The sequence below is a fragment of the Hylobates moloch genome, unplaced genomic scaffold, assembly GCF_009828535.3.
Source record: "Hylobates moloch isolate HMO894 unplaced genomic scaffold, HMol_V3 SCAFFOLD_6, whole genome shotgun sequence".
Classification (NCBI taxonomy): domain Eukaryota; kingdom Metazoa; phylum Chordata; class Mammalia; order Primates; family Hylobatidae; genus Hylobates; species Hylobates moloch.
The window spans coordinates 136,939,585-136,967,249 of record NW_026652281.1 but is presented as its reverse complement, the minus strand read 5'-3'; the positions used below and the strand labels follow the sequence as shown (position 1 = coordinate 136,967,249).

The 27,665-nt window shown below is 45.0% G+C and overlaps 1 protein-coding gene and 1 long non-coding RNA gene across 3 annotated transcripts in view; one reads left to right on the top strand and one right to left on the bottom strand.

Annotated features, from left to right (window-relative positions):
• Window positions 1-21,278, bottom strand: part of ADRA1B (adrenoceptor alpha 1B) — a 56,039-nt gene extending 34,761 nt beyond the window's left edge. The window contains exons 1-2 of one of the 2 annotated variants that reach the window (XM_058440093.1): window positions 19,898-21,232; window positions 12,143-12,250 (exon numbers count right to left, since the gene is read on the bottom strand). In XM_058440093.1, the coding sequence (XP_058296076.1) occupies window positions 12,143-12,250; window positions 19,898-20,846 (1,057 nt within the window). In that variant the 5' untranslated portion in view covers window positions 20,847-21,232. Of the gene's footprint in view, window positions 1-12,142; window positions 12,251-19,897 lie in introns of both variants that reach the window. The other variant, XM_032158518.1, reaches the window with a different exon arrangement.
• On the top strand, window positions 25-4,571 carry LOC131383681 (uncharacterized). The gene is made up of 2 exons (XR_009213884.1): window positions 25-104; window positions 4,102-4,571. It is a non-coding gene; the product is annotated as an uncharacterized LOC131383681 (long non-coding RNA).
• Window positions 21,279-27,665: the final 6,387 nt, after the last annotated feature.

Below are 27,665 nucleotides of genomic sequence, written 5' to 3'. Positions count from 1 at the left end.
ATCTGGGCCAGGCATGGTGGCTCACACCTGTAATCCCAGCACTTTGGGAGGCCGACACAGGAGGATCATGAGGTCAGGAGTTCAAGACTAGCTTGGCCAGCATGGTGAGACTCCATCTCTACTAAAATACAAAAAATTAGCCGGGCACATGGTGCGTGCCTGTAGTCCCAGGTACTTGGGAGGCTGAGGCAGGAGAATTACTTGAACCTGGCAGGCGGAGGTTGCAGTGAACTGAGATCGCACCATTGCACTCCAGCCTGAGTGACACGGTGAGACTCCTGAGACTCCGTCTCAAAAAAAACAAAAAAAACAAAAACAAAACAAAAAAAACAACAAAAAAGAGGCTAGGATCTGGCATGAGGCCGACTGAGATTCACATATCCTGGTTCCAGCCTTTTTGTGCAGGTATGACCCTGGGCAAGTTGTTTAAACTCCCTAAGCTGTGGTTTTCTCATCTGGAAAGGAGACAATAGCAACTTCCTCATAATCTGCTGGCAGTTATGGAATATGTGCCAAGCATCTGACACCAGGCAAGTGCCAGCGAGCAGGGATTCCTCCACATCTGAGCTGGTGTTGGAGTGCTTTGTGGCTATAGTGGGAAAACAGGAAATACACACACAGGGAACTTGAGGTCCGTTCTTATTAGCCTGGTGGTTCTTAAACTTAAGTGTGCATCAGTAGTACCCAGAGGGCTTGGGAAAACCCACACTGCTTGGGGCGTACCTCCAGTTTCTGATTCAGTTGTTCTGGGGTGGGATCTAGGATTTGTCATCTATAACAAGTTCTGGGTGATGTCAATGCTGCTGGGCTGAGGACCCCACTCGAAGACCCGCTGGATAAGGCCACTCACAGTGGATGCACTCTGACAACACAGTCAGCAGCTGCAGGACAGAGTGTTCCAAGTCCACCTGAGCCTGGGCTGAGTCAGAGAAGCAGAGCTCTGGCTGTTTTCCTCTTTCCCATTTTCTACCCTGCCTCTGTGGCTTCCTGAGTCCTTGAGAGCTAGTCCTTGTGAACAGGGGCCAAAAATATTCTCTTAATTTTGATGCCTTATTTATGTATTTATTTACAGCTACGCCAGTTCCTGGGCCTGCTTAGGTTGAAGGGATTTTTTTTGTGGTTTGAATGAACTAGTTTTTTGGCTAAAAGCACTGATACAATTTGTTTTTCACTGAGAGCAAAGAGAAGTTAGGCTCCAAGTAAAAACTTCCAATTAATCTATCAGTCTGAAAGTTTACATTTTTAATAGGCTTATCATTTTGATTTAACGAATGGTATAGACATCCTCAGACATGCAGAAAAAACAGTGCTTGCTGTCCATCATTCTTTTCATCAAGAAGGTGCAACTCACTGGATACCAGTGAGATAATTTATGTAAAATTGTTTAACACAATGTCTTTCAAAGAACAAATTATAATAATTTATGTTATTGTGTTTACTGAACAAATGTTCATTGAGCCCTTATAAAGTGACAGAATGCTTGATGTCAGGTTTTCTCCACTTCAACAATGATTGACATCTTGGGCTGGGTAATTCTTTGTTGTGGGAGCTGTCCTTTGCATTGTAGGATGTTTAGCAGCATACCTGACCTCTCCCAGTTAATGCCAGTAGCACCCCCAATGTGACAATAAAAAATGTCTCCTGACATTGCTAAACGTCCCCTGGGGAAATATGGCTGTTGGTTGAGAACTACTGATTTACATGAATAATCTTATTTCACCTTTGCAACACCCAACAAAATTAGCTGTTATTTGTTTATTTTAGAGACGGGGGGGAAAAGAGGATCAGAGAGTTGAGCAATTTGCTGAAGGCCACACAGGTAGTAAAGAAGCAGGAGTGGAGTTTGAACCCAGGACTGACAATCCAGAGCCTCAGTCTCGACCACTATTCTTGCTTCTTAAGAGTACACATTTAAGAATGTATAGAAGAGACTAGGCACAGTTGCTCACGCCTGTAATCCCAGCACTTTGGGAGGCTGAGGCGAGCAGATCACTTGAGATCAGGAGTTGGAGACCAGCCTGGCCAACATGGCGAAACCCTGTCTCTACTAAAAATACAAAAATTAGCTAGGTGTGGTGGTGCATGCCTGTAATCACAGCTACTAGGGAGGCTGAGGCCTGAGAATCGCTTGAACCCAGGAGGTGGAGATTGCAGTGAGCTGAGACTGCGCCATGGTTCTCCAGCCTGGGTGACAGAGCGAGACCCTATCTCAAAAGAAAAAAATATTGTATAGAAGAAAGTCCACTCAATCACAGACAGTGTGGTAATTGCCTTTGGGAAGGAGAGAGGTGAATGAGATGAGGGGTGGGAAGCCTTTTAGATATATTTGTAACATTTTTATTTCTTAAAAGAAGATGTATAGCAAATTCAGCAACATGTTAAATTTGGATGGAGGACTCATGGGTGTCCCAAATTACTTTTGTACTTTTTGGAATGACTGAAATATCACAAATCTAAATATTGAAACAATTTTAGAAAGAGAGAAACATGACCATAAATATTAGGTAAAGTCATCTGATATTTTTGACCACGTGAACATCATACCTGGCACTCTAAAAAAACTTTAGCTTTTTACTCTTTTGCCCTTTTTTAACAGAGGGTTTTCCCAACTATTCAGTGAGAAAGAACCTGTCTCATTTTTGGTTCCTCAAAACACATAGCCCATTCACAGAATTTGTCATGATCATAATATTAACAGGTACTTAAATATCTCCTCTGAAGTGGATGCCAGATTAGAGGCTTCATATATATTAATAGCTGACATTTATGAAATATGTACTAGTGTTTTGCACCCAGCTGAGTCCCTTTCATCCTTTTCTCGTTTATTCCTCACTACAATTCTTTGAGGTTGATGATTTTGGTCTCGTTTTACAGATGAGTTAACTGAGGCTTAGCAAGCTGAGCACCAGAGCCAGACAGATATGTCAGATTTCAACGTCCCTGTTTTTTTTTTTTTTTTTTTTTTTTTTTTCGAGATGGAGTCTGGCTCTTTCTCCCAGACTGGAGTGCAGTGGTGCAATCTCAGCTTACTGCAACCTCCACCTCCTGGGTTCAGGCGATGGATTCTCCTGTCTCAGCCTCCTGAGTGGCTGGGATTACAGGTGCCTGCCACCACACCCGGCTAATTTTTGTATTTTTAGTACAGACAGGGTTTCACCATGTTGGCCAGGCTGGTCTCAAACTCCTGACCTCAAGTGATCCGCCCACCTCAGACTCCCAAAGTGCTTGCTGGGAGTATAGGAGTGAGCCACCACCTGGCCTTCAAGTCCCTATTCCTTCTAGTACAGCAACTCAAGCAGGAGTCATGAAGAGCTAACAAGGGTGTCTCAGAGAAGAGAAGGTGCTAGCCCTCTTCCTCAAGATGAGGGGGTGGGAAGGCGGTGACAGAGGCAGGTGACAGGAAGTGCTTTCCTGGTCAGATTCTGGGAATCACTTGGTGAGCCCAGGCCCCTGGCTTAGTGGCATTCCCAACCCTGTGGTAAGTGGGTCAAAGTTCACCCAGCCCCTGCCTTGTCCTAGTTGCTGGTTCCAACACCTCTAGATTTAGTACAGTTTAAAGATAACCCAGCTTCTCCCTCTAGATCAGTAGTTCAAGGGTAGGATTAAATTATGCCTCTGACTGACCAGGGCCCATTGGCTCCCTCTCAAAGGGCTCCTTCCCTGGCAGAATCTGCTCAAGCAGCCAGCTCCTTGCTTCTTGAGTGGTGCTCAATTGAATTTTCAATTCGTGAGTCTGGCATCTTCCAGGGCCAATCCGAATTTTGCAATTAAAATGTGATGCATTTGCCATGCCCTGATCTAAATATAGGCTATCTACTGCATTCCCTTGAACCACATTCCCAGGCCCTCATGGTGGGGTAGGGGTGAGCTTGGATGCCTAGAGGAATCCTTCCTTATTAACTCATCCTTTGAGTGCCTCCAACTGGATTGTTTTCCTGGGGATGGCAACAGTGTTTTCTTTTATTTTGTTATGGTTTTAAATTGGGACGTCAGTCCTGGAGCCTCAAACCACTGATGCGGACCGTGGTGGGCCTGGCAGCCCACCATGTGTGAAAGATCAAATTTGTTTATACGTTGTGGCTGACTGCTTTTTTTTCTTAGCTCCTGGACAAAATACACACATTCTGAGGCTGTTGTCTCCTCTGGCTCCTCTGATGGATGGGTGTTGCATCCCAAGAGGGCAGCTAGCTAGCCCTGAACTCTGGAAAACTGACACCAAATTAGCTGCAAGGATTTGAAGCTTTCAAGACATCTTATCACCTCAGGAGGAAGTCACATAGATGCGTGAAACTTCTTGTGCCTCAGGCAGTGAGAAGCTATCAGCATAAAAGCTGGCTTCTTCATCAATGTTGAAACATACTTTGTGGATGTGCAAATTGCTACACCCTTCCCAGAGAGTAATTTGACAATATACATCTGAGGCCTTTCCCGGGAGTCTGCCTTTTGATCTAACCATTCAAAGTGGACTTTATCCCAATGAAATCCTAAAGGGCAAGTGCCCTAAAGATATTAAGGAAAAGAATGTGTGTAACAGAATATTTATCACAGCTAAAAACTGAAAACAAATTGCACATCAAGAGGGAATGGATTATTTTAAACATATGAAAAGATGCTTAACCTCGTTCACAAAAATTCCACCTGTTAAGTTGGCAAAGATCCAAAAGTTTGATAATAGCTCTTAGTGAATGTGTGGGCACCCTCAAATGTCAGTTATTGAAATGTAAATTGATATAATCTCTACATAAGACAATCTGGTAATATTTATAAACATGAAAACATTTACTCAGAATGGTCCACTTACAAAATTTTACAGATATATTTACTCATGTGGAAATTGGTGATGTATAAAAATATTGTTTTGTAGTAACAGAAATTTAAAATAACCTACAATGTCTTTCCATGGAGATCTATCTGAATAAAAAGAAATACTATAGAGCTACTAAGAATGAAGCTGCTCTATTTGGAAATGGAATTTCCATTGAAATTGAAAGACCTTCAAGACACATTGGTCAGTGAGAAAAGCAGAATGAGGAATAGTGTTTATTTTCTTTCCATTAAAAATATCATATAAATATATTTATATATGCATAGAACGTATCTGGAAGGATATAGAAGAAACTGATAATAGTAGTTGCCTCCGTGGAGGGGAATTGGATGACTGGGGCCAAGGAAGTGAGAGAGACAGACTTTTCACTCCACATTTGTACCTTGTAAAGTGATACCTTGTGTGTATCTTATCTATTGGTGTAAATGGTTTGTTTACATAACTGGATTGGTTAAGTATATTATGATACCTTCTATTATGGAATTCAGTGCAGCATTAAAAAGATGGGAAGGGCTGAGCGGGGTGGCTCATGCTTGTAATCCCAGCACTTTGGGAGGCTGAGGCAGGATGATCGCTTGAAGCCAGGAGTTTGAGACCAGCCTGGGCAACATGAGGAGACCCCATCTCGACAGAAAAATTTACAAATTAGCTGGGTGTGGTGGTGCACACCTGTGGTCCCTGCTACTTGGGAGGAGGAAGTAAGGGGGGGATCGCTTGGGTCCAAGAGTTCAAGACTGCAATGAGCTATGATTGTGCCACTGCACTCTAGCCTGGGTGACAGGGTGATACTCCGTCTTTAAAAACAAAAAAGAAAAGAAGAAAAGGAAAAACAAAAAAATGAAAAGACTCAGATTCATCGATATGATAAGAAGTCAGTCAGGATGACTTGCTGATCAGTGAAAAAAGCACTGGGTGATCCAACTTGTGTTAATACACACAACAACACATACAGAAAATTCTGCAAAGTTGCATAGGCAAATACTAAACATGGTTATATCGATGGTGCTATGGTCTGAATGTTTGTGTCTCCCAAAATTAATATGTTGAAACTTAATCCCCAATGCAGTGGTGTTGGTAAGTGGATCATGTGGAAGGCGAGTAGGTCACCAGGACAGAACTCTGATGAATGGGATCAGTGTACTTATAAAAGAGGCATTCAAGAGCCTGTTTGACCCTTCTGCCATGTGAGGACACATAGAAGTCACCATCTATGGGCAGGTCCTCACCAGTCACTGAATGTGCCTGCTCCTTGATCTTGGACTTTCCAGCCTCCAGAACTGTGAGCAATAAATTCTGTCATTTATTATAAATTATCTAGTCTAAGGTATTTTGTTACAGCAGCCTGAATGGACTAAGGCAGGTGATAGGATTATGGATGATTTTTCCTTTCTTTTTTATATTTTGCTGTTACGTATAAATTAGCTTTTGCTACCAAGAAAGAGAAAATTCTTCTCATTTTGAAAAGAATAAAAAATCAACAACTTGACAGCATGATTTTGAACTGGGGGAATGAGCAGGGCTGTAACCAGCAGAGGAAAGGGCTGAAGTCATTTCTTCATTTTTTTTTTTTTGAGATGGGGTCTTACTCTGTTGCCCAGGCTTGAGTGCAGTGGTGTGGTTATGGCTCATTGTACCCTTGACCTCCTAGACTCAAGGGATCCTCCCCACTCAGCCTCCCTAGTAGCTGGGACTACAGGCCCGTGCTACCACATGAGGCTAATTTTTATTTTTTATTTGTAGAGATGGGGGTCTCCCTATGTTGCCCAGATTGGTCTTGAACTCCTGGGCTCAAGTGATCCTCCTGCTTCAGCCTCTCAACGTGCTGGGATTACAGGCATGAGTCACTGCTCCCAGCACGGGCCAAAGCAATTTCTAAGTGTTCCAGGGCTGGTAATCACAGAGCGGGAGATATATTAAATATATATATATATATATAATATATGTATTATATATTTTATATATATGTTAAATTAGATTGAAAATGACTAAGAACAATCTTCTTTTTTGGCCATTGATAGTTTTTCTTCTAAAATTATAAAAATGTTTAATAGTCCCCACTATAATTCTATTGAAATCCAATTTGTATTCTATCACATTTTCTTAATTTGATGTTCTTAATCACAAATAGAGTATTTGCTTATTGCAACATGTGAAATAATACAGAGGTTATAAAAAAGCTAATAATCTACTCCTCCTCACTCCATCCTATCCCTTGAGGTAACTAAACTAATAAATAGCTTTTAAAAGTTGGGTTAGACATTACTCTATAACTTGCCTTTTTTACTTAGATATCATGAGCCATCCTCCTAATAGATTAGTAGATGTAGATCTAACCTATTTGTTTTGTTTGTTTGTTTGCTTTTTTTTGAGATGGAGCTTCACTCTCACCCAGGCTGGAGTGCAGTGGTGTGATCTCAGCTTACTATAACCTCCGCCTTCTGCGTACAAACGATTCTCTGGCTAATTTTTATATTTTTAGTAGAGAAGGGGTTTCGCCATGTTGGCCAGGCTTGTCTCGAACTCCTGACCTCAGGTGATCCGCCTGCCTCAGCCTCCCAAAGTACTGGGATTACAGGCATGAGCCACTGCGCCCGGCCTAACCTATTTAACACCACTTTACATTTTACTATAGTTTAAATTTCTTATTACACATAATCAGGTTAAACCTAAAATACCAAATCTTCCTTGCCCCAGCAACTACATTTTTAGGAATTTATCCTGAATATGTGGGCACAGACATATATACAAGAGTATTCATTCAACATTGTTTGTACTAAAAGACCAAAAATAACCTAAATGTCAATCAACTAGGAAATTGGTAAGTAAAATAGGATACTTCGTAAAATGGATTATTATGCAGCCATGAAAACCAGCGGTAACTCTATGCATTCTGACACAGAACTATGTCTAAGATATGCTATGCTGTTGAGTGAAAAATGAAACTTTCACTGAAGTGTTTCTAAAATGACACCATGAATCAAAATAAACAGAGTGAAAACACATACATTCTGCATGCAAAAACACTCAAACATACACATGTGGATATGTATGCTTACAAATAAATAGACTATTTTGGAAAGCATACACAATCTGGTAACAGTGTTTACTTCAGGGGAAAAAATACTGGGAGTGCTGGCTGTGAACGTGGGGTAGGTAAGAGCAGAAGAATTTTTTCATTTTTTTTTCTCATTCAAATAAGAATCTATGCATCGTTAAAAAATAAACTGGTTGATTTTTAAAAATTGCTACAAGTAATCATGCAAAATAGTTACAAGGCGTGATGGCACGGTCCAAGTTCCCTGTGGTCCTAAGTCTAAAAACAGGCATTCTTTACAAAACATTGTAAAGAAAAAAAGTATAGAAAATCTCATATCCTGAAGTACATCTTTGTAATGTCCCAAGGCAGGGTTTTTATTCTGGAGTTAGAGGGTCCATAAACTTGGGTGAGAAAAAAACCCTCTTTAAAAAAAAAAAAAAAATATATATATATATATATATAAACCAAAAACCCCCAAACTAAACTTTGGCTGAAAGTTTGCATTTCCTTTGATAGGAAAGTGGGCAAGCAGCCACACTAGAGTCAGTAGGATTTGTCACCAATAGAAACCAGATCTGTGATATAACATTACATTTGTTGCAGATATCATGAAATATTTCCACTTGTCAGTACTTCAAAATTATAGTAGTTATTTATTTGACTTGCTGCTAGATCTTGTTTATTTAATATGTTAAAGGACTTTTTTTACTCTATAATAAATGTTTTTTCAACATTATAACTGTATTTCAATATAATTGGCTTTCTTTGAAATCCTGTGTCTTTTATTTGATGTGTTGACTGTGAGAAGGGGCTTCATCAGATTGCCAAAGTGGGCCGCAAAACAATGAAGCCAAGAAACCTTGGTGTTAAGGTAAATGCTAAAGGGTTGGGGACAAGGAATCACAAACAGGTGCTGTGGGGAGTGTCCCTAGAAGCTGGGAGAAGGGACCCTACTGCTTCCTCTTGATGCTGGGGGCTGATTAATGGCCTGAATATATGAATCGGAGATGTAATTTTTTGTTGCTGTTCCAGTTGGTGGATCCTCCTCCTCCCCAACCAGCTGCCTCCCTGGATCTCCGCCCGGCCCAGTGCTGGTGGTGTGAGCCCTGGGGCTGACGCCTGCGAATGACAGTGAGCCCGGCTTGCCCTTGGTCCCATTTTAACCTCCTTTTGGGGCATGGCCAGGGTGCTAAGCTCAGCCTCTAAACAACGCACGTTAGCCTGGCCGGAAACTCTGTCTTGAAGAATTAAAAAAAATTCTTGTGCAAAACCAAGCCCCAAATTCATCCCAACAGGAGAGAGAAAGCTTAGGGGGGAGTAAGACACTGTAGGCAGACACCCTTGGAAAAAGTTAAATGGGGCTCTAGGAGGAATGGGCCACTTACATGTGCTAGAACATTCTGTTTCTGAACATTTTAAACTGAACTGCTCATTGATGCAACTTTTATAGCACAATTCCTGTGCTCGCACCAGAGAGGGGCACTTGAGTGTTCAAAGGGTGGTCAGATGAGCTGCGGGTGAGTGTGGCCAGGAGCGTGCTGTCAATAGAGTCGTAAGAGCAGAGCCTGCCAATGCGGACAGATTCTACTGTATCCTGAGCTGACTCATGTGCTGTCATGCCAGGAGGCGTGATGATGGGTGGGGTGAAGATGGCCCTCCCCCTGCACTGATTCCAGCCTTACAAGTCCTTAAAACACAGCTCACTTTCCTTTTCCTCCCCCAAATCTTATTTCAGCCCACTCTTCTTTCTGTCTCCTCTGCATTCTGGAGACACCCATCATTCAGATGGCACCTTTTAGCTTGTGCTGAAATTGATCCATTCCTTCATTTAATCATTTATTCCCTAAGTATTTAGGGCTGGCCAGCCATAGATTCAAATCTCAGCTCAGCCACTCACTCATGTCATCAGGGCAAGTAAAAGAAATGAACACTTTATTTAAAAATTTCAAGCCCACATTTGCAAAACTCCTGCTTCCCACAAAATACACACATGGGTAAGTCACATTTTTTCTTCTTAAAAGGATGGTGGCTTTGCTTTCTCATCATGGATCTTTCTCTGGACTGTTGAGCCTGTTAGTGCCAGTTTCTCTTTCCTCCCCATTTCAGGCTGTGGCATGAAACTGGTGTACTATTGGATGTCCACACTATAAACACCCTTATTCCAGGTTTTAATACAGGGAGACATTTTTATTGTTCAAATTGAGACACTTTTGAAAATAAGAAAGGGTTATTATAATAATTATAATGATGCTTTGATAATAGGCATAAAAAGAGACCCTCTCAGTGAAATGGGATATATGGTCACCCCATTAGAGAACAGTGATCTATTACTCAACAGAAAGACCCAGTGTGTCTTCAGAGCATTCGCAAAGCTGGGGCACCTGTATTTTTCGTAAAATAATCTGATATTAAAGAAATCAAAATTACCTCCATGGAAAGAATCAGAATATCGTTGGCCTTCCTTACATTTTTTTAGGGCTCTGTGCATACGTGTGTGTGTGTGTGTGTGTGTGTATGTTTTAATTTATAATTTTATTATTCCCTTTTCAATACCTTAGGCCTTTAGAGGTCTCTATCTGGCTCTGCTATAAAGTCACTGGAAGAGTTTCCTCTTTTCCTGCTTCTGCAGGGATCAACTCTGACCATATCCCTCTCAGAGGTGAGAGGCAGGTGACCAGGGCTGGGAATGTAAGGGCCAATTGGCAATGGGACAATCTCCCCCAGAGGCAGGTGGAACGGCAGCCTTTTGATAAAGAATGAAGAGGCCATCCATTTTTAAGATCCTACCTTGTGTCCACACGGGTCTTGACCTAGCCAATCTCGCTTCACTGGCTTCATGACCAGGCCCAGATCGGCATTTTGGTTTTAGAACACCAGTCTATGACAGTCTCTTTGTAATGAACTTGTGGTAGTTTTGAGGAATGAGACAAGCCACTTAACCCCTCTAAGCCCATTTCCTTATTTGTTTACTTATTTAATTTAATATTTTTGAGATGGAGTTTTGCTCTGTCTGCCAGGCTGAAGTGCAATGGTGCAATCTTGGCTCACTGTAACCTCCACCTCCCAGGTTCAAGTGATTCTCTTCCCTCAGCCTCCCAAGTAGCTGGGATTACAGGTGCCCGCTACCACGCCTGGCTAATTTTTGTGTTTTTAGTAGAGGTGGGGTTTCACCATGTTGGCCAGCCTGGTCCCGAACTCCTGACCTCAGGCGATCCGCCTGCCTCGGCCTCCCAAAGTGATGGGATTACAGGTTTGAGCCACCATGGCCGGCCCCATTTCCTTATTTATAAAATGGGCAAAGCATGAATACCTATCTGGTGGGCTGTGGGAGGTTCAAATACTAGAAGAAGTCTGGTACACACTGTATGAATCCTATTGGTCATTGCTATTTTTTATTGAGTTTACTATGTACACATCCCTGGGCATGAAGGACAAGAAGACAATTTGAACTTGGACCCTGCAAAGTTTTGCAGCCTGGCAGTGCTGCAAAAGTTGTGCACATCTGTCTTTATCCCCAGAGAGAAACGTGACAAGCACCATAAACCAGGGATAAAGGGAGTGATTACTGATGGGGTAAAGGGTGGGATCCAGGAAGACTTCGCGAGAAAGGTGTCAGCAGAACCGCATGTTTACAGACGAGCAGGAATTGGATATTCAGAGGGTATGAGAAACACACTGGTGGCAGAGGGAACAAATGCACACACAAAAAATGCAAAGTGTATTTGGGAAGTGGCAAATAATTTTACTTCAATTGAGTGCACTCCTAATTCTTCTGCTAGGCTCTGTACTACTCATTCATTCATTCATTCAGCTTGTGTGAGCACCCGTGTTCGGCAGAGATTTGGTCACTGCTCAGAAGACGTCCACAGTAGGTAGAGGAGAAAGAGCAGTCACGAGGTTGCTGGAGAGAGCCCTGAGGAGAGTAGCCTTAGGGCTTCCCTCTTCATGGGACCCTACACGGCCTGAGCTGGGGCCCTGCAATGCCCCTCCACGGCCACACAAAGTTTTCAGAAGTAAGGTTTATTAATGCAATTGGTAATTCCCCTTATTTAAATATTATTCCCATTTCTCCTTATGTAGGTGGTAATATAGGGGCCATGGACACTTTTGGGAACCGGCTAAGAGTTGAGTTAAGATAGATTTTGTTAGGGTTCTGTTGAATATACGTATGTGGTTTACAGTCTTTTCTTTCTGTATAGCTAGGTCACCACTAGCCACAGTAACCGCAAAGTGAAAAAACAGCTTCTAGAAATACTCTCTTGCCCACGATGCCAACTCACCTGATCTTGTGGCATCAAGAGGCAGGACCAGAGGCAGATTCATGATGGAAGAGTGTCCCCATGGTGCTGGCACCACATGTAGGTGGGTGGGTGGTGGTGAATCCGGGTCTGAAATGTATGCAGCCAGAAACTAAACTGTAAAAAAGTCCTCTAAATTTTATGTTTCTCCAAATTTGATAAAAATCTGAAAAATGTATGTGACATTACCAATAACAAGTTGTGAAGCTGAAAAAAGTCTTCTAAAGCATCAATAATACAAGAGAAATTTTGACTTATCTTCCTAGAGGAACGACCCAATTATTTTTATCTTCTTTATGGTTTCACCAGGATATGGTGCCTCTTGGTTGCTGAATGACGGGCAGCCACATGCTTTTTCTTTCCTCCTTCTAGAATAAACTCTGACTTCCCCAGTTTCCTTCCTGCACTTTCTTAAATCTGGCTCAGAGCCCCACCTCTAGGAGAGCTCCAGTGATGAACCCATCTGACTGCCTGCATTAGAGTCCATGTTCTGTCATTGACCAGCTGGGTAACCTGAGGCAAATCACTCAAACTCTCTGAGCTTCTGTTTCCTCATCTATAAAATGAGGACAATACCAGTGCCCACTTCACAATCCTGTGGACAGGTATAAATGAGGGAATACAGAGAAAGAACCCCTAGCCAGCATGGAGAGCACAGTAAGCCTGGCACTCTATGAGACCCAATAAATGGTAGCTATTAGTATTACTATTATCAAATGTGGTTAGGAGGCACAGTGACTACAGAAACATTCTGCAGATATGGCAGAAAGCAATTTTCAGTGCTGCCCGGCAGACGTCAGTTTTTTTTACTAGCCACACACACACACACTCAGGTAAAGGCATTTCCTGCATAACATATCTTAATAGGCGCATCCATGATGGCACTGCAGCTACACATGCACCTGCTGGCATTTCTGTGAGCCGTTTTGCTCCAGCAGGGGTGGGTGCCTCCACGACTGGCCCCGTCATCCTGTCAGACCTGACAGGGATAGCTCTTCACACATCATTCTTCCCCTCCCTGCCCCTCTGCCCCAGACCTCCGAATCTCACAGCAAAGCTAAGACTAACTCATTCACCCAGCCCTCCTTCCTTCTTTTTTGCTGTCACTTCTTTCCTTCCTCTCTCCCATTTTCCTCACAAATATTTGTTGTGTCTAGCTGCCATGGTGTCTTCTATGATTCCAAGACTTTAGGAGACTCAGTAAAGTTTGAAAGAAATTTCTGAAAGGGACTGACATAGGGTACTAACTTTTAATTTTACCAAGTAGGATATCAACACACACACACACACACACACACACACACACACACACACACACACACACACAGACATACACACACTATTGCCAGTAATTACCATTGTTCCATCAAAGAAGTGCTATTTCAGTGTCCCCAAATAGAAAAGACACAGTCTTTAGAAGAAAAAGACAATAATTTATATGAAATATATTTAGTTTTTCTAAAAAAACACAGCATTTTCCTAACTTTTTTTCTGATCCATCATAACCCAGTAAAATCTCTGGGTGCCAGGTCTCAGATAAATGTTGGAGAAGAAGTGTACTAACAACAGGAATAATATAATGAATGTTTATTGAGTGCCAAATGTGGTATTTGATAGACTCTACCATTTACTAACTGTGTGATCTTGGGCAAGGTACTGAACCTCTCTGAACTCTAGTTCCCTCACCTGTAAAGACAGGGATGACAATGCTTGCTCTGCAAAGCTTTCCAGGGGTTTCTAGGCACGGGGAGGACTTGTGCGGTGCTGGCTGCATAAGAGTCACCTGGGAAACTTGTTAAAATTAAGATTCTTGGCACTACAAGGAGAGAATCTGATGCAAGAGATCTACAGTGAGGTCCAAGGATCTATGCTTTTAAAAACAGCCCCCTCCTCCGGATGTTTCTGATGAGCAGCTAGGTTTGCTGTTGCTCACAGCCCCTGGCTTTTGGGTTGGACATTCTGTCTACTCGACTTATGTCTCTGGCAGATTGTTCCTAGCATGGTGTGTTCAGAGCAAAATCTTGGGAGGTATCTTGTTTGCTGTGTTAAGTCTCCCCCCTCCTACTCTGTTCCCCTTCTCAACAAATGGTACCTCCATCTACTTAGAAACCCCAGGGTTATTCTGAACACATTTCCTCTCTCGCGGACTCTCTTATGCCGTCACCAACCCATCCCCAGGTCCTTGAAGCTGTCTGCTTCTCCACCTCCACTGCCCCAGCCTAGTCTAGGTCATCATCATCTCTCACTTACTGCAAAGCCTCCTACCTGTCTCGTCTGAAGTGTATGCTCCACACAGTGGCTGCAGTCACTTTTAAAAGACATGATTCAGACAGTATCTTTCATCTGCTTCGAACCCTGCCGCAGTGGCCAACGCACTTAAGATAAAAATCTAAAGTCCTTAATGTGGCCTAAAAGCCCCTGCATGACCCGGCCTCTGCCCACGCCTCTGGCCTTGACACACACCTGCCTCCCTTCTAATTCTCTGGGCTCTGTTAGTTCTCCACTCTCTCTGGCCTCAGGACTTTCAAGTGTGCCCTCCTCCTGCCCACACCTTTCTTCCTCTATCAGCCGTCTTCACTGAATTAGCTTCTCCATACTGTTAAGGGCTCTACTTAAATGTCACTGCCTCAGGGACCTGTGATGTGCTAACCCCTGTTTTAGAATTCTAGCAGCATCACACTCCTTTTCTTCAAGTCACTTCTTGCAATTTATGTTCATGTTTGTTTGTGCATGCGTGTTTTTCAATATATCTGTGTTCCCTACTAGAGCCAAATTCTATGAGATGTAACTATTTTGCTCACCATTATATCATCAGTATAATGCCTGGACACAGTACCCACTGAATAGATATCCACTGAACAGATATTCGGTGAATGGATGAATGATTAAAGATGTGAACCCACATCACTAGAAGGGCAAGATCCCTCCCACTTTCTCTTTTGGTTGGGGTGACTGACAAAATGCCCAATCCTGAGAGACCCTTGTCATACACAGCACAGGAGAACATTGAGCCCCAAGCTAGAACATGGATGACCCGCCCTGATATGTCATGTGTTGGTTATTTTTTCAGAAGTGAGCAGGCAGTGGAAGAAAGGCAGGTTTTGCAACAGAAGCATCGTTACTAGTTCTTGACAGGGTGGTTCTGGGTTTCCTGGAGAACATGTGCTATGAAAACAGGTTGCTACCAGACAGCAAAAGGGCCAGACATTTCCTTGGTGTGGTGGAGCAGGTATGGGTCTGTTCTGACAGATTTGGATTCAACTTTTGGCCCTATCACTTACTTGATGTGTGACCTTGGACAAGAAGTTTTACCTCTCTGAGCTTCAGTATATTCATCCATAAAAAGGGAGCAGTCACTTTTGCCTGTTAGAGTAGCTGTGAGGACTAATGAGATAACATCTGTAGGAGGCCTAGCAGAATGTCTGGTACATAGTATGTATCCAATAATAAATACAATCTCACCAGGCTGTAAGCCTTCTTCAATCAGGGGCCATGTTTGTTTTTGGCTTGATAACCCTGTGTCTGGTACAGTGCCTTGCATGTAGTAGATGCTTCAGGAAGTCCTTATTCGTGATTTAATAAATGGGTTTTACTTTAGCAGGATTTCCCTCTTCCAGGAAGGATTCCCATGTGTAAAAACGTCCCCCTTGCCAAGTACTCAAACCAATTGATTTATTTGTGGGCAACTCAACTCCCTGTGTTTTGAAATCTCAGAGCTGGAAGATTAATGTGTGTTTGTGGGGTGGCTCTGTCTTGAGTCATCTCTGAGACCCTTGTGCTTGTGGAAGGTGGAAATTCGTCAGCCCGCATTTGAATGAAAGGGCTGGAGGATCAAATCAATGGAGAGAGGGATTTCTGTTTTGTTCCAATACTATAGAGAGCAAAACTGTTTCTTTGAAATTGACCTTCATTTATTTGGAGGGGAAAGCAGTTAGTTCAATAATGACTTCCTGGTGCCTTCCAGCATTTTAAAAGACAGAAGAAAGATTTGGAGCAAGGCAAGGTTCCAGTGTTTTCTAAACAACTCACTAAGCCCAGCTACTGGTTGGCTGCCGAGCACTTCCTGCTACCGGCCCTGCATCCCCCAATTTCCCCCGCTGCCGCAATGCACATCCTCAATAGCTCAGCCACTTCTTGAGACCCTGACCAGGCCTTCCCCAGGTGGGCTGGAAGTTAGTCTTCATTCTAATGCTGGGCAGCTGAAGATTCTCTGACATCTTGCAAATGGCTCATGGAGTAAGAAATACTGCTATATTCTATTCCAGTTATTTCCTGTCCCTCCCTGGCCTGATTCCAGGGGCCAAATAAAGAGGCGCTTGTTTGGTGGAGTCCATCCCTGCTCCTGAGTAAGTGAGCACTGGTCCCTGGTCCAACTTGGTCTGAGGCCACAGGGAAAGGGTGGGAGGATGTTGGGGAGGAAGTCCCAGGTGGGGAGAGCTTAGGAGGAGACAAGAGGCTCTGCTCTGCAGGCAGCCCAACCCTGCTCCAGAAATAAAAATAAGAGATGAAGGAAAACAAATGGGGCCCCTAAACAGGATCCTGTAGGGGTCACAGCTATTTTCCCTCCTTCCCAGGAGAGATCCCAACCCTTCTCTCCCACGGAGAAAACAAACACAGCTATGGAAATCTTGTGCCATCCTGGCACCTGAAAGTCTATCACCAATTGGAAGTTGCTCCTACCTGCACTTCTCCCTTTGCCAAACACAGTCCTCCCCCACATCTGCTTCCTCCCCTTATGAGTGAAAAGGTTTTCACGGAAAATTTAGAATTTGGAACCTTCTTCAGATTCCAAAGAAGTTATTGTTCTATATCATGCCACTTCTGCTTGGGTGTTATTTCAACTCAGAGGAAGTAGAAACTCACATCTCTATTTTGCTGGAATGCTCTTCCTGAATCATTAAGAAAACAGTAATTAAGTACCTTCTTTGTTTGAAGCTCTTGAGTACTTTTTGAAGCCCATCCCAAACCCAAGTCCTAGAGTCCACATTCCCCACCTTATCAGGGAAGAAGGATGTTGATGGGATCGGCTCAGGGACAAATCACTGGAAGATCTCTGGGAGATCGTTGCATGATAGTTGGAAAGTTTTCATTGCAAGGAGAAGAGAAACAAGATAGCATCAGGGTGGCAAGAACTTCTCACTTTCTATTGTGTGGAAGCTCAGTACCTGAGATGCTAGGGGGGCAAGGTCTCAGAAAGGCACAGACAGAAAGGAGAGAGACGATGGGGGTAATATGAATGAGAAGAAACTGAGGGTGGGCTTGATGACTTGAAGAGCAAGACCCAGAGAGAAGCCACATCATCTCACACTAAGATGCGGCTGGGAAAGGTCTGAGATTGGCAGCATTTAACACCCTGGCTTCCAAGGTGCTGGGGCCTGAAGGAAACTGAGAAATTTTCTGGCCAGTGATTCTCAAAGCCTGGTCTGTGGACTACCTCTACAGAATCACCTGGTGGGCTGATTACACCTGCAGATTCCTGGGATCCTTCTGACTTACTGAATCCTATTTGCTGGGGGTTCGGCCCAGGCAGCTACCATTGTTTCTTAAGTTTCACAAGTGATTTTGATAGTTCTCAAATTCTGAGATCCCTTAATCTAATTCAACCTCCTCGTTCTCCAGATGTGAGGCCTGAAGCCCAGAGAAGCAAAGCAACAAGCCTAGGGCCACAGAGCTAACTGATGGCAAAGCTCAAATGGGAACTCTTTTGCTCCTGATCACCAGAGCCGTGTTCTTCCCATTTCAATATGCTGGAAGCCTCCTTACCTGTTTGGAGCTATTTCCCCCGCCCCTAAAAGCCAAAGCCTGTACCTTTGATCCATTCCTGCATCCTGCTGAGGGCTTCTCCTTCCTGAGCATGCTCTGGTCACAGCCTCTGCAGGCTGGAGGGCAGGGGCAAAGAAAGAAAGACTCAGTTCTCTTCCAAGACTTTAGTAACAGGTGTGGGATTGGCAAATGTGTAGAGAAGGAGAAAAGACACAGTTATACCGAAGGGGAGATTGGGGTTTGGTTTGAACTGCTCATAGCTAACTTTCACTGAGCATCTGCTATATACCAAATACTGTGCTAAGTCCTTCCTATACATTAGGCAAACTCCATGGAGCAAATATTAATCAGCCCTGTTTTGTAGATGAAGAAACTGAGGCTCATACAGGAGTGGTCACTTGGCCAAGGTCATATGGCTAATAAGAGGCCAAATCACCTCCATCAGCTCCATGTACAACCATGATCTTTGTAATGGCCCAATGCAGTGTGAACTGTCATCCATTGTAAACCAAACAAGCCTGCACAAGAACCCCGAGACCTTGGGAAAGAAAAGCAAGCTTCCCTGCAATGGTATGTGATCACGCCTGGGGAGTAGAACTTTTTCAAACCCTTTCTGCTTAACACTAACCGTTGAAAATATTTAGAAAGGCATTAGCCTGCAGGCCTGCTTTAGAAAAGATGACATGGAGAAAAGGTTAGACGGCTTTTGAAAATCTTTTTCTTTCTTTTTAAATGGAAACTCGATATCCGTTTGCTTCCTTTCCATTTGCCTTTTTCTCTTGAAAGCAGTGTGTCTTCAGAATTTATAGCTGCTTGAGGGATTTGGTTATATTTGGGTCTGACCTAAGACTCCGGTGTGATTGCAGGCTTATGTGGTCCGTGGCGTGTAGCAGCTGTTACCTCTCCTGATATCATGGCACATGACTGTCATGATAACCTCTCTCCATTCATTTTCTGTAGTGTCCCCCAGGGATAGGAGAAGGAATCAAAGCAGATCAGTGCCTCAGAGGAAGGACAAGGGTTCCCCAGGCCATGTGGACAGCATGTGACAGATGCCCCCCTTTAGGTTTACCTGCTAACCAGACCTTGGCTTCTTCCTTAGAAAACATCAGGTAGCCTTTTGAACAATTCAGTTAGTAGGACCACCAAACAAAAAGAAGATGAACACGTTTTCAGAAGAGGGGGAGGACGCACTGAATTCCATCTTACCAGGATTTGGTGTCTATCACCTGAGATGAGGAACAACTATAATTTGATTCTGGGCATTCCATAAATCACCAGAGTTAGAAATATTTCTGGGGAAAAACTAAAAATGTGTGACCCCCTAGTCATCTTCTCTTTCATATCTCAAGCTTCCAATAACTTAAAGGCTGGTTGGGGCTACGTGGCTGTAAAATGCTCTTACTAACGGATAATGAATGTAGTATTTCTGGGTGATAGCTGTCAGTGAAGAGGGGAGGGAGAGAATGCAGCCTCTGCAAAGCTCTTGAGAAGCGTGGCTTCTGCTCTAGCCCTGGAAATGCTGAATGAGTGCTGCCTTTCTGTGTACGAGCTGCCTCCCTGCTTCCCAAATGCCGCGTCTGCAGTAACTACAAACTATTTTGTATGCTGCATTAGTGACGCTGCCTTAGCCGACACATCATTACTACTGAAATAACGCTGGTGTGATATTCAAGCCCAGTGTCCTTTTTAATTAAACTGAGGCTGTTGAGTGAGTCATTCCCCATACCAGATTTTCCTTCCTTGGTTCTATTTCTAGAAGCTAGTACCTTAGCGTGTTCTACTAACACCTGAGTTGGTTTTTAGCCAGCTCCCCAGTCTGCAAATCCTTTGCAGAACAAAAAATATTATTCAATCTCCAAACACGCACAGACTGCATAAGAAACAAAACCCACAAAAAACTTTAGAGTAAGTTCATCAGTAAACCCAAGGTCCAAAAATGCCCAGTCCCCCTTCTGCTAGTCCCCAACTTACCAAGCGGTAGAGCGATGAAGAAGGGTAGCCAGCACAAGATGAACATACCGACCACAATGCCCAACGTCTTAGCTGCTTTCTTTTCCCTGGAGAACTTAAAAAGTTTGACAGCTATGGAACTCCTGGGGTTGTGGCCCTTGGCCTTGGTACTGCTAAGAGTGTCCTCGTGAAAGTTCTTGGAGTGGATCCTCAGGGTCAGCTCCTTGGAGTTGGACATCTCCTTCATGACTCCTGCCTCTAGGTTCTTGGTGGTTCTCTTGGCCACTATATAGACACGGCAGTACATGACTAGAATGACCGCCAGAGGGATGTAGAAGGAGCCCAGGGAGGAGAAGAGGGCATAGAAGGGTTCTTCGGTGACCCCGCACTCCTTGTCATCGTTGGGTGCCGGCTCCTTCCACCCAAGGAGAGGCCCGATGGAGATGACAGTGGACAAGACCCAGACACTGAGCAGCGCCAAGATGGCCTTCCTCCGGGTGACCAGCGTGGGGTACTGCAGCGAGTAGCGCACCCCGATGTAGCGATCGATGGAGATGGCGCACAGGCTCAGAATGGACGCTGTGCAGCACAGGACATCCACGGCTGCCCAGATGTCACAGAAGATCCGCCCCAGCACCCAGTAGCCGAGCACCTCTAGGGCCGCTGAGAAGGGCAGGACGGTGAAGCTCAACAGCAGGTCGGCCATGGCCAGGTTGACGATGAAGTAGTTGGTGGGCGTCCGCAGGTGCCGGTTGCAGGCCACAGACAAGATGACTAGGATGTTGCCCACGATGGCAAACAGGATGAAGGCGCCCAGCACCAGGCCCACAGAGATGGCCCTGGTGATGTCCAGCTGGGGCAGTGTGGAGTTGCTCGAGGTCTGGTTGGGGCCAGTGAAGTTGGCATTTTTCAACTCTCCCCAGCGGGCAGGTGCTGATGTGTTGTGGCCGGTGTCCAGATCGGGATTCATCTTAGAGTCCGCCCTCCATAGCCAGGGGGATGATTGGGCTCGGAAGGGCTGCGGCGAAGGCTCCTCAGCTGCCCTGAAACTTTGCTTCCCCCGTGGTCTTCTTCCCAGAGGCGCCCTCCTGGCGAGGAGTCATCTCCCCCGGGCAGCCCAGCCCGGCAGCACGTCTCCTGCCTGCACCGAGCCGCTCGCTCGCCTGTCAGAGGGAGGAGGAGGAGAGAGGGGACGAGGCGGCAGCTCCAAGTTTAATGGTCCACGTCAGGCGCGCCGGGCCGGGCTTGAGGGGGAGCGGCGGGGAGGAGGGGGCGGCAGGGGCGGCAGGGCCGGGGGCGCCCGTAGGTGCCCAGCTCTCGCGGGTCTGCGGACCGCGGCGCGTCCTCCGCCCAGAGAGCGCCGAGGAGGGTCTGCTTTCAATGAGCCGCCTCTGGGTTGACTGCACGGCGGTGACATCAGGCGGGGGAGCCCGGCGCCCTGACTCCGCGCGGCACTAGGGGGCAATGCGGGTCCAGCCAAGGCTCCCGCAGCCCCGACGCCGCCACCCCGGCAAGCCGGCAGGCCAGCCGCGTCCCCCGCCGCTCCCAGGGCGCGCCCTCTGAGTGGGGCGGGGCGGGGGCAGGGGCCGGGAGGGCGGGACCTGGGCGTGGAGATGGCGGGTCACTCACCCCTAGGCGGCCCGCTGGCGTTATTTTCCCCGCTAGTCACTCTTCCGTGTCAAAGGTGGGTTGGGGGCTGCTTACCTCTAATAGGGGGCTCCCAGAGTGGGCCCCGAATTTAACGGGATATGCAACTTGTCCGGCACCTGAAAGAGGGAAAGAGAATTCTAGGATTAGGCAGGTAGGAGGGACTTGAGTCGGATCTGAGGCCAGCCCTCATCCTTCATCTCGCTCCCCTCGCCCCGTGCAAACTCTTTGGCCCCAGTAAAATCCGGCTTCTCTTCATCCTTTCATTCGCTCAGGCATTCACTCATTTATTCAGCCGATTGTTACTGAGTCTCCACTCTCTGCCCTGGCTCTGGGCGCTGTGAACATAGCAAATGAACAAAATAGACGGACTCCTGCCCTCTAGGAGCGTAGCTTCTCCCGACAGAAGACAGACAGTAAACTAAATAAGCAGATAATGAGGTGTGTAATGTGATGACAGGTGTTAGGCTGAAAATAAAGTAAGGAGGGGGAAATGCAGTGGGGTGTTTATGGGGTGGATTTGAATGTTAAGTGGGTGCTTGGGATGTCACTGAAGTGATATTTGAGGAAACATGAAGGGAATTGAGGGAGGAAGCTAGCTGGCTATCTGGGAGTGGGGGTGAGGGAGGTCAGAGACCTGGGGAAGGGATGTAGAGGATCTTGGTTATTTGTTGAGTTTTTTCCTTTCTGTCTGATATCCATCTTGGACATTCAGTCACAGGGACGCACTCCCAAAGGTGGGTGAATGGTACTTAGAAGAGAAAGTATGGGCCAAGAAAGAAAGAAAGAAAGAAAAAGCCAAAGAACTTTATGTTAGTTCACATTTATCCAACATTTATTTTGTCCTAGACAGTGTGCTGAGTTCTTTTTGCATTTTCTCATGACTCTCATGAGAGAAAGAATACACTCTTCACCATTTCTATTTCATGGATGAGACACCAAATTACGGGGAAGTTTAGCGGTTTGCCCAAGTTCACAAAGGCGTGGAGGAGAGCTGCTGGGAACTGAACCCAACTGTGGGGTCTCTCCCAAAGTTGGGTACTCAGCTACTGTGTCACACTTTTCCCCTTGGGGCAAGGCAGGGGATGGAACCACTGTTATAGATGGAGCTGCCTTTCGAGTGGTTAATTTTGGGGCCTGAGCCACTGGTGCTGGGCAGGGACTCCCATGAACTGAGCGCTTACTGATAGCCATGCATTTACTCATTTTCTTTGACACTTTATAATTCTTTGTGAGAAGCATAACCATTGTTCATTGACAGATGAGAAACAGTGGTCCAGAGAGAGTCAGTTGATTCCTGGGGTCATAGGCTAGCAGATACACAGCAGAGCAATGGGCAGTGGCAGCTGGAGATTGAAATGTAAAGCCTGATACCTTCTTTTACTCCAGTTCGCAAGCCTGCATCTTGGGTTTCTCATCTTCTGCTCTTGATACGTGTTATAACTTGATCTTCACAGGAGGGGAAAACGGAAGTCACTCAGGATGACTTACATCTAAGCTTCTCAACCTAGAGGTAAGTTCTTAACCTCTTTTTATTTTTGTTTTTTTGAGAAGGGAGGCAGGTGGTTATCACACACGTATCGAAGGTTTTAATTTACTCCCAGCAAAATGCACAGACTCCACAAATGTGCAAAATACACAATTTCAGGGGGTTTCCCTCGGGTTAAGAAATCTGTGGCAGAGACAGCCCTGAAAATGGATTATTTTCTATTATAATTAAATTGCCCTAAGCTGTATTTGAAGATTTGATAATAAGAGATTCACAAGTTTATAGTGATTTAGATCTTCAGAAGCTCTCAGAATCTTGGTTTGCTTATCTTCCCGTGTTGGAGGTGGTGCACTAGGGAAAGAGACTTGGCAAGATGGTCAGGTGCAGGGCTGGTTAGCAAACTCTGTTTCCCTGGCCTACAGGACAGTGCTCCTTCTGCTCCTGCAGCTGCTCATGACCTACACAGTGGGATGTGAGACTGGAAGAACTTGGCAGCCCTCTGTCAGGGGTCTTTATTGAAAGGAGAGGCTGTCCTTGGTCCTGGGTGGCTCAGACTAGTCTGTCTGCAGATAGGAGCTGGCTTAGATGATCTTTGAGATCCCATAGCTCCAGGTGGTCAGCTTCTCTTGCTGGATAAAGTGGCCCCTGAAGGCACCTGCTATCCTTTCTGTCATGCATCTTCCAGGGTAGGGGTGAGAGTGAGGTATCATGAACTCAGTTCCCACCATTCCCAATGTATCTTTAAGTCTAAGATAATGGGGCTTCTCTTGAGCTGGTTTACTTACAAGGGGAGAGGGAGGAGGAAGAGAATACCAGTAACTTGACACGTAGCTGGCATTAGCACAAAGACAGGGGTGTAGGGGAGGGTAAGGGTGGGATAGAACAAAAAGCAAGTTCCAAATCCACATTTTGATTGTGGTGGCCCATTTCCCACTTCCCTGGGCACTAATTTCACCAGCTATTGAACAGCCAGCAACACACCATTGAATTTACTGAGGCTGTGTCTACATAATCACAGTAACCAGCTGTAATGTGAAAACTCAGCCTATCAGACATTTTTCAGTGGTGGCAAAAGGCCAGGAGGAAAAAAAAAAGAGCAAATCTGAGATTCAGAGATGGTTTATCCTCGTTGTGAAAGAAAATAGTTTGTTACCTAGATGAGAACTTATGTCTTGATTCAGGTGTCAGGATGTGGAAGAAATTATTGGGTCAGATGGACAAGTTCAAAATCCTTGCAGATTTCAGACTTGTTGTCATTTACCAGTGTCTTTCATGAAGGCAAAACAAAGATCTCACTGTAAGGGGAACAGGTATTAGCCTTAATAACAGCCATGTAGCAGGACCCCACTCAGCAACCTTTGCTAATGGTGCTTTCCTTGCTGCTTCTCCCCTCCCTTTGCTGGAGATGCCTCTTAACCCCTCTGGCTGATTTTTGACCCATGGACTTGACCATTTGTTTAGGTGTCATGAGAATACAGACGATATTTCATTTTCTCGGTACTCCCTGGGGCAAAGCCAAGCACAGAGCTCTGACTCACTCGACGATTGTGGAAGAAGAATCTTTTCATTATCCATCTTATTGCATTAGAAACCTCTGATGTTGCAGAACTCCCATTTCTGTGAACCCTCCAGGGGAAGCTGCCACTGAAGTTGACCTGTAGAGAAACTGAAGCTATGGGAGATTCAAGGATCTGCTTAAGACATCTATGGGAGGAGATCTGTCACCTGTGATCATGCAATTTTTCATGGTGCTCTCTCTAGCTTTCAATTCGACCAGGCATATAGAGATGCATGTACTCTGTGTAAGCAGCATGCTAAGTACCGTGGGTGAATCAAAGATGAATGAAACCAAGCAAACAATAACCTAACACTGAGCTAGGTGCTGTGGGAGATGACGATAACGCTAAAGCACCTTTCAGAGAGTACCTACTATGTGCCAGGCACTGTGTTAGGCAATCTATGTGCATTTACTCAAATATTCACAGCAATGCAAGGGAGGAATTCTCTCCATTTTACAAATGAGGAAACTGAGGTTCAGAGAGGTTCTGTGACATGGCCGAGGCCATTCAGTAAGTAGCATTGGTATTCAAAGCATTGTTGTCTGGCTCCGAAGCTTGCATCCTTCTCTCTGCACCAGACAGAGATTAAAAAAAGAAAAAGGCAGCAGAAGGTTCAATGTTAGCCTGAAGGAAATAACAGCAGAAAACAGAATGTGACCAGGGTCCTGAGTAAGGCAGAGGTCAGGGAGGGGAGGGCAAGGGAGAGCTGTCTGGGAAAAAAGTTCCCCAGTGGAGCACCTTAGGTTACTCTTCCTTGCCTTGCAGGCCAGCACTTGATCTGCTCAGGGAGTTGAGAGCTAACTTGGATTCTAACTGCACTTCTGTCATTTAATGTTTACTATGACCCTGGGCAGGAGAGTGAAGTGATGAAGAGCCTGGATCAGACACACCTGGGTTTATGTCCCAGTTCCACTAATTTATTAGCTGTGTGTTCTTGGGCAAGTCACTTAACCACTCTGGGCCCAGTTTCCTCACCTGTGAAATGAAGATCAGAATAGTTTCTAGCTCTACAGGGCTATGGTGAGGATGACATGTGAAAATGTGTGTAAAGTGCTCAGCAAAGACTAATAGTAATACTATCTGCTAGGAGTCAGCACTTACTAGGTGCCAGGCATTGGGCCCAAAGTGCCTTCTGTACATTATCTCATTTAATCCTAATGATAACATTATGAGGTAGGTACTATTATTATTGACATTTGATAGATGAGGAATCTGAGGCCCAGAGTGGTTAAATGATTTGCCCGAGGCCACAGGACTAACAAGTGGCACAGCTGAAATACACAACACCCAGTAAATGAGGCTAAACACAAAAAAGGAATTGGAGGAGTGAGGCATCTGCTTTAGGAGGTACACTAGGGTCTGTGGGGACTCGAAGAAGAATTTTTGCCCCACCTGTACCCTGGTGGGAGGATGAAATGCATTCTTTCTCCTGGGTGGGGTACACTAACTACAGCAAAGCCTTCTCTTCTACCTCCAAAGGCAGCAGGTTCAGAGGCTCCCAAGAGTGAGGAATTTCAGCTCCCTCTGGGAAGGACTGCGTTTTCTGTCTGGTAATTGCAACTTGTCACTCTCTGGTGAGCATGCATTCCCCCAACCCAGAACTTCCAGTCATACAGCACTCCCTGGTAAGGCAGAGAGAGCCTAGTGGCAGCCCTTTGCAGCAGGCTGGTAAAGATTAATTGGCAAGTCACCCAGGGGTTGAAAGTCACCCAGGGGCTGAATGCACATCACATGTTTGGGGAGAGCCCAGGAGCTGGGGAGTGAGGCAGGGGCTGGGGTGTGCAGGCACAGGGTGCCAGAAGGAAAATCCGAAAGGCCTGCTGTCTCTGAACTAGAGAGCAGATCCATTCTCTCTTATGCTTTCGTGCTATTCTGGTGGGACAGTGGAAACAGGCTGCCAAAACCCACCCATGCTGCTACAGAATCGAGGGTGAAGGGGACCATGTGCTGCTTTCTTGAATGGCTCTGGCTGACCCTTGCTGGCCATGGGCTTGCCATTATCACTTTGCCCAAAAATCTATGGTGCCTCCAGAATTTCTCTGGAAAAGATCTTTTAAGTTGTAGTCTGGTTTGAAGGTGGGCATGCAGCTGTTTGCCCCATGACCTTCTCAAGATAGATGTCACTGTCCACATCACAGATTCAGGTCAGGGAGCTGATAGAGATTTTACTGGGGCAAAAGTCCTCCCAAGCTTTCTTGGTATTGCTACTGCCAGGATCTATTTCCCAACCACACGTCCTAAAGTCATCAAAGGTAAAAAACAAAAAAAAAACACGAAAAACAAACAAACAAACAAAAACAGCAAAAAATACCTATGGCAATAGGTTCCTTACAGCTGACATTTCAGGGCCTTGGTCCCTCTGGGCTGCACTGCCACAAGTCAGGATCAGAGACTACAGAAGTGTCAGAACTAGAAAACTCTAGAGATCATCTAGTTCAGAGTCTGCAAACTACAATTCATGGATCAAATCCAGCCTTGTGCCTATTTTTGCAAATAAAGTTTTACTGGAACACAGCTTGCCGATTTGTTTGCATGTTGTCTGTGGCTGCTTTCCGGTTATAATGGCAGAGTTGAGTAGCTGCAACAGAGACCGTCTGTCCTGTAAAGCCTAAAATATTTACTCCCTGGACCTTTGCAGAAAAAATTTGTTAATGTTTCATCTAGTCTAACGCTCTTAATTTGCATATGAGAACACAGAGGCCCAGAGAGAGGGAGAAATTTGTCTGAGGTAGAGCCAGGGTCTCTAGCCAGGAGATTTGACTCCATTCCCACAACTTGTTTTTGCCACCACTTTCATCTGTTTCGGCAGCACGGCACAGACTCTGAGTTTGAATCCCGGCTTTAGTTGACCCAGATGTGTGACCTTGGGCAAGCTACATAAACTCTTTCAGCCTCTTTATTTTCATCTGTGCCCAGAGGATAATGCTTTCTATTTCTTGAGATAATGCACATTCTAGGTGGTTGTGAAAATTAAATGAACTGTATATAGTCTGTGTTGCTCAGGCTGGGACCTGGCTCGTAAAAACACTCAACAAAAGAACTCTACTATTATTATACTGATGTTCTCTATAATTTATACGTGTTTGTATGTGTG